This window comes from Larimichthys crocea, unplaced genomic scaffold (assembly GCF_000972845.2).
Source record: "Larimichthys crocea isolate SSNF unplaced genomic scaffold, L_crocea_2.0 scaffold385, whole genome shotgun sequence".
Lineage (NCBI taxonomy): Eukaryota > Metazoa > Chordata > Actinopteri > Sciaenidae > Larimichthys > Larimichthys crocea.
The window spans coordinates 155,170-161,721 of NW_020855041.1; the positions used below are offsets into that span (position 1 = coordinate 155,170).

Below are 6,552 nucleotides of genomic sequence, written 5' to 3' on the forward strand. Positions count from 1 at the left end.
GATAGATAGATAGATAGATAGATAGATAGATAGATAGATAGATAGATAGATAGATAGATAGATAGATAGATAGATAGATAGATAGATAGATAGATACCTGGGGTGGATGTGAATTTCTGCAACAGGAACAATGTCAGTTGTGGTCTGTGATCTAAACTTCTTCCAAAGAGAAAACTTCACCATGAACGCAGAAGGTTTTGGCCTGGTAAAGAGAATAAAGAGAGACTATTACTCTATAGACGTATAGTATTATTGCCCCAAAAAGTACCACCAATGTGATACAAAACAAATACCCTAACAAGTACCCTAAACAAATACCCTAAACAAGTACTCTAAACAAGTACCCTAAACAAATACCCTAAACAAGTACTCTAAACAAGTACTCTAAACTAATACCCCAACAGGTACCCTAAACAAATACCCCAACAAGAACCCTAAACTAATACCCTAACAAGTACTCTAAACAAATACCCCAACAAGTACTCTAAACTAATACCCCAACAAGAATCCTAAACAAATACCCCAACAAGAACCCTAAACATATACCCCAACAAGAACCCTAAACAAATACCCCAACAAGTACCCTAAACAAATACCCCAACAAGTACCCTAAACTAACATTAAAACAGATACCCAACCCAGAGCCTAAAGTTACATAGTGTGAGAACAAATGTACAAATGACAAAAGTTACAAAGTTTCTTTAAACACTCATCCTACCTGACACAGTGAGCAGCAGTGAGTACCCAGCATCCTCCGATATATGCTCCCCCACAGTCAATCTTCTTGTTCTCCTCCAGAGCAACCTGCCACTGGATCTGAGTCTGCACAGAGACAAATAAGAATGATAACGGACCAGATGTCCCGGTAACTGTAATCAGAAAGACAGACAGTGTTTCTAACTCACTGGTTTTGCTGGGACTCCTCCCACCACTCGCTTGAATCGGCCGCTGCTCCTTCCTCGCTCGGCCACGTTCTCATCGTCCACTGTGGTCATATTGGGAACCCCACAGTATAACCTGGACTCCAGATACTCTCGGGTGGCCCTCGTTTCTAGAAACAAAAGATTTGGTGAGGTGTGTCTTGGGCATATGGGCGGTAATTTGACTTGTGGTAAGATGATCTGGTGACCTGAGGCTTGACTTGGACATTCTTGTTCAGTCCATGGCCTGAAGTACGTGGACCCCCAAACTTTCCACTGATAGTTAAACATGTAATTCCCAAACCATTAAAGTGCTGTTATAACTGCCTGGGACTGGCTCCTATTCAGCCACACGAGCGTCCGTGACGTCCAACACTGATGTTGGGTGAGGAAAGGGACAAACAGCTCTAAAAGCATGTCCGTAGAGATGTCCGTATTGTGACCATAAGGTGTACTACCAGTTCTGATGGTACTATGCTGTGTTATCATTTAGGTTACATACCTTCTTTAGGAGAGACATACTCTGAAATTAAAAAACAAAACAAAATCACTACCACCACCAACACCAACAGTTCCCAATGAAAGGTACAAACCTCTTAGATTTTATTACAGGCATACCTGTGTTTTTGGGTTGTGGGTGCGCCAACTGTGACTCTGTGGAAAATAGAAATAAATTATAAATACTACAAACAAGCAAACCACATGAAAGCACCGGATTCAGTCTCTTTTCTTTGGTCTTACCCAAAGCAAGTACCCTAACAAATAGCCAAAACTCCGCTGGGAGGTGGCGCGTAACATCCCCATTCCTAGCCATCGGTTTAAACCATTTTTGAAAGCAAACACTTAGTGATGCCAACTGATTTTAAAATATCTGTGTATCTCACTGTGGCTTGCGTGCTGCTGTGATTCGTCCATGCCATCCAGGCAGTCAATCTGTTTGTCGCCGACTGCATCTTTATGCACACACACGCCCGTTCTGCAGTGGAAAGCTTTCCCCCTGCATCCTGATAAACACAAATAATTCACGTTAATTCACAAGGTGATCAAATCCATTTACATTTGTGTGTGTCTGTGTGTGTGTTTGGTTTACGTTTGCAGCACATCTCGTCACTGCGGTCACCACAGTCATCAACTCCATCACATGTCTGGTTCAGAGACACACACTTGCTGTTTGCACATGTGAAGCCACAATCCTCTGAAACCAAAAAATAAGTCACAACGCTGGAAAAATAAAGACAAATACAAGAGACAGTTTCTCAAAATGTCCCCTGATCACAATGGATGGATGGATAATGATCATAAACTCAAATCAGACACCAGCATGGGAGTTAACGAAGCATTCAGGCAGCATCTCAAAGTTTAACACATGATCCAAAGAATACAATACGGCCAACAGAAAAGAATAGAGTGGAATCAGTACAAACCTTTTGTTGCTTGTGACGTGTCATAGCAGGTTACTCCAGCGACCTTCCTGTTCTCAATCTTGATTTTGTCGTAGATTAAACACTCAGCAAGGGACGTCTCGTAACCCTGGCACTGGATGCTAACACAGTTGCCTGGGTGGTCCCTGCTACGGTCGGCTGACAGGGAATTATATTGTATGGATGTAGCAGCTGCTGCACCACTGTAAGCACACAGCAGTCACATTGTAGGTATACTGTACAGCTGATGTAAGCTTGTTCTCTACACATGCCAGTGCACTATGCATACAGTAAACATGAAATATAAGTATCTCCTCTCACAGTGGATTCCCATGTTCCTTGCAGACCACGTTGGCAGACGCCATGTTCCAAAACTTCCAACACACCAGTAAATCCTTCCCACCTTCAGGGCTGTCGTCAGGAACGAAGACCTTCACCAGGCCTCTGCCCGAGTCTATTGTACTTTTGAACTTTGGATAATTTTCTGTGGTGAGTGAGAGACAAAGGTAACATTAAAGAGAGGTAGGAATATAACAGTGATATTACAAATATTACACAAAACACAAAACACTCACGCCCGCACTTATCCCCAAAGTGGGACATCATTGGTTTCTTGGTCCGACAAGAGACAGCCATCACCTGGAAAACAGATTGAAGTATTGTTCAGATTTAAAAGTCTGTTGATCGATTTGTGCATATTTCCAAATGGTTCTGATTCTTCTTGGGTTACCTGGCAGTATGAGCGATAGTTCCTTTTGTCCAGACCACAAACGGGGGTCACGTTCTCAGTGGGACACTGGTAGGGTAGTTTACAGGAGCAATGTCCCTCGATGCAACGCTCCCATGGAGGACAAAACACCAGGCCACACGATGCACGAGTAAACCTGACGAATGTTGAAAGAGAGATGAAATAAATTATTATTATTACAGTGAAATAAGGATATAGCCTTCATGTCATGTTCTTTTTCATGGTGCAGTGGTTACCACTGGCACCTCGCAACAAGAAGTTTCCTTGATGGACCCGCCATTCAAGTGGCATGTCCTTCCCGAGTCCTCTCTGAGTACTCAGTACTGTCCATAGGTGTGAATGGTTATTTGTTTGTCTCATCTATGTGTTAGTCCTTTGGATGGATGGATGGATGGATGGATGGATGGATGGATGGATGGATGGATGGATGGACTTTTTTAGCCACCTAGTGGCTGAGACAATCAAAGTACTCTTACTTTTTTTCCAGACACTCAGGTGGACCTAGAAACTGGTCTTCCTTAGGTGCTTCAGGGGTTGTGGGGGCAGTTGTGGGGGTGTTCGTGGGGGCAGTTGTGGGGGCGGTTGTGGGGGTGGGGTTGGTGACCAGAGAGACAGAGTGTTGGTTTGGTAACTCCACTTCATCTGAAGAGCTGGGTTTGTGCTTCTTTGACAGAATAATAAAACACAAGAATGAATTAACATATTTAATTTATGTATTGATTGTGTCATGTAAGTTTGAATTATTACCCTATGCATTATTTTCAAACTCTGTTTAAGAATTACATGGAAGAAACAGCTGATGTTTGGTTTGCTAATATGTTTTGTACAGAGAGTATGACAAGGTTGTTTAATGTTAGTTATTGCTTTGATTAATGGTTGTGTATTGATGACAATACTACATTTAATCTTTGTCCTGCACTAAGCAGAAATACATGATTGGCAATCCTTCTCAATACAAGCGATAAAAACAAATAAGGATAGCTCACCCTTCGCCTCGCATCGTGTTCACTGGAGTGAACAATGGGAAGAAACAACAAGAAAAGAACAGCTGATCTCATCCTGACCAAACCGCTTCCACACCAACCAAAAAGAAGTTTTCTTCTTTTGCCTCTCGTGCTCCAAAGTTTTCTTCCCGATGCAGAAAAGACAAAAAAACTCTAGATCATGAAAAATGTTTCACAGTGAAGAGCAGCAGATACAGAGTAAGAGAGCACTGTGTGACTGATGTCTGATATCTGCTGACAGCGATGCCATCAATCAATCATTAGCTTGTTTAGTCAATGTGGACACACAGCTGGACTGCAGATGAATTCATCCGGGTGATCGTGTACTGTAATGAAGAGTCGGGGGAGATTTCCAGTGTTCAAATAGAAGCTGGCTCAGTACGAAGGGTCGGGGTTTGTGTTTGCTAAGTACAGACCGGAAAAGTCAGGTCAGGTGAACTGGAGAAGGTGTTAACAGAAAGTCTGAATTTCCTGAAAGTCAGGCACATTTTGACACGTCACAGTCCTAAATAATACAATAAAGAATTCAGCGGCTTCAGTTTCAGGGTGCTGGTATTGCCGTCAGGCTGGTTTATGGGGACATTTTATTACAGCGGCATGGACAGTACAAATAAGTTAATGTTTGCCACTGTATCAACAAAAAGAGTGTTTCAAAATCACTGTGTGCTTATCTGTGAGGCATGCAAACCTCTGTACACACAAGCACAAACATCCCACAGAGGGACGGACTGTTTGTTTGTGACTGATACATTATGTTAGAAGTTTATTTAAAGAGTTCACCAATGTTCAGAGGTTCTGTTGCTGTGTTCACTGTTAGACTGGACGCTGCCGGTTCAGAGGTTCTGTCGCTGTGTTCACTGTTAGACTGGACACTGCTGGTTCAGAGGTTCTGTTCTGGGTTCAGAAACAGACTGTGCTGCTGAGGAACGAGTCATTGATTGGTCGTTTAAAATAAATGTTTATCATACAGAGATAAATATGAAATAAAGTCTAAAGAATGAAAAAGAAATCAACTGTTTCATTTCAGATGAATTTATTTGGTTGAGTTTGGAACAGACACAGAGAGACTTCATGCTGACAGATCAAACTTCAGATGTACACGTCAATAATGATTAGAATTATAATAATGTTAAAAAAAAGATTTCACTCAGGTTCAATCTACACACTTTGAGAGACAGATATTTAATCACACCGTTAATTCATCCAATCAGAACAGTCCTGATGTTTGATGAGTCAGAGTCATTTGTCTCTTTGTGGCTGCCGAGTCAACATCAGCTGTTTACAGTTTTCATAACTCTCAGTTTAGACTTCAGGGTCATCCCACAAGCTGAGATAAACAGAACAAAGTAAACACAAAGGAAGCAAGGAGCTATTGTGTCTTTGAGTGTATAAAGGCAACTAGCAAAGAATTATGGCTTTTTAAAATGTATTGCACACATGAAGTAATATGTTTTATCATATATTGCAGTTATCATATACATTAGCTAATATATAACACACACAACAGAAAACCTTCAGTCAGCGACTGCTCAAATCCAGCTCGACGTTAGGATACGTGACGACGTCGTGATTTCACTGAAATGTTTGGTTTAGGTTTGTTAATGGTTCAGTCCAGATTTTTCTGACATTGTGCTCATTTCACAAAAACATTCAGCATGAACACAGAAGAAACAGTGAACACATGACCTGTTGTCATTTTAATTGCACCGCCACCTGTTACCGTAAAGCCTGTAATATTGGGGCACATCGCTTCCTACCGTAAAGCACATACAGTCATGTCTCATATAAGAAAACAAACTGAATAAAATAACATGCAGAAAAACCTCAACAAGTTCAACCAAAGCTCTCTATGAAGAAAGGCTGTGACAATAAAGTGTACTGTGATCTGACGACTCTTTTATTCTTTAATTAAGAACATTTTGAAATCAGTTTTTTTTATTTAACACAGATTCATAAATCTGGATAAATATTTCAGCCAATAAACAAGATTTTAAAACAAAAAAAAGAAAATATTCGTCGTGTACAAAAAAAAAAATTCTTTGTTGTTGGTTAGATTTGTGTAAATATCATTCTTTTTCCTACACAAAAACAATGAGTAATATTTTAATATGAATATTATTAGATTTCTTTTTTATTATGTCGTGACCATATGACATATATTCTTCTATTCAGGAAAAAACATTTTGTGCTTCAGAACAAAACGTCACGCCGCGACAGATTTTATTCAAATCAATGAAAACTGACTGACCTAACAAACTGAGAAATTGTTGCTTTATTGATAATTTGAGTTTAATTTGGTTCTTTCGGAAGAAAAATGAGCGACGTTCAGAAAAAAGTCCTTTGGCAGCATGAGCAGTCGATCGTACTTTAGCTTCAGGCACGACGTTTACTGTCAGAGCTCTTTGGTCATAGAGGACTTTGGTCTTCCTGAATATTTGCTGCACTTGGCGAATGAAGTT

The 6,552-nt window shown here is 40.6% G+C and overlaps 1 protein-coding gene across 1 annotated transcript in view; it reads right to left on the reverse strand.

Annotated features, from left to right (window-relative positions):
• Positions 1–4,646, reverse strand: part of cfi (complement factor I) — an 11,231-nt gene extending 6,585 nt beyond the window's left edge. Inside the window, 13 exon segments of the mRNA XM_027276471.1 lie at positions 98–202; positions 719–822; positions 906–1,051; positions 1,423–1,443; positions 1,539–1,574; positions 1,805–1,924; positions 2,011–2,115; positions 2,345–2,544; positions 2,663–2,825; positions 2,917–2,980; positions 3,072–3,225; positions 3,566–3,753; positions 4,076–4,646. Of these exon segments, the coding sequence (XP_027132272.1) occupies positions 98–202; positions 719–822; positions 906–1,051; positions 1,423–1,443; positions 1,539–1,574; positions 1,805–1,924; positions 2,011–2,115; positions 2,345–2,544; positions 2,663–2,825; positions 2,917–2,980; positions 3,072–3,225; positions 3,566–3,753; positions 4,076–4,147 (1,478 nt within the window). The 5' untranslated portion in view covers positions 4,148–4,646.
• Positions 4,647–6,552: the final 1,906 nt, after the last annotated feature.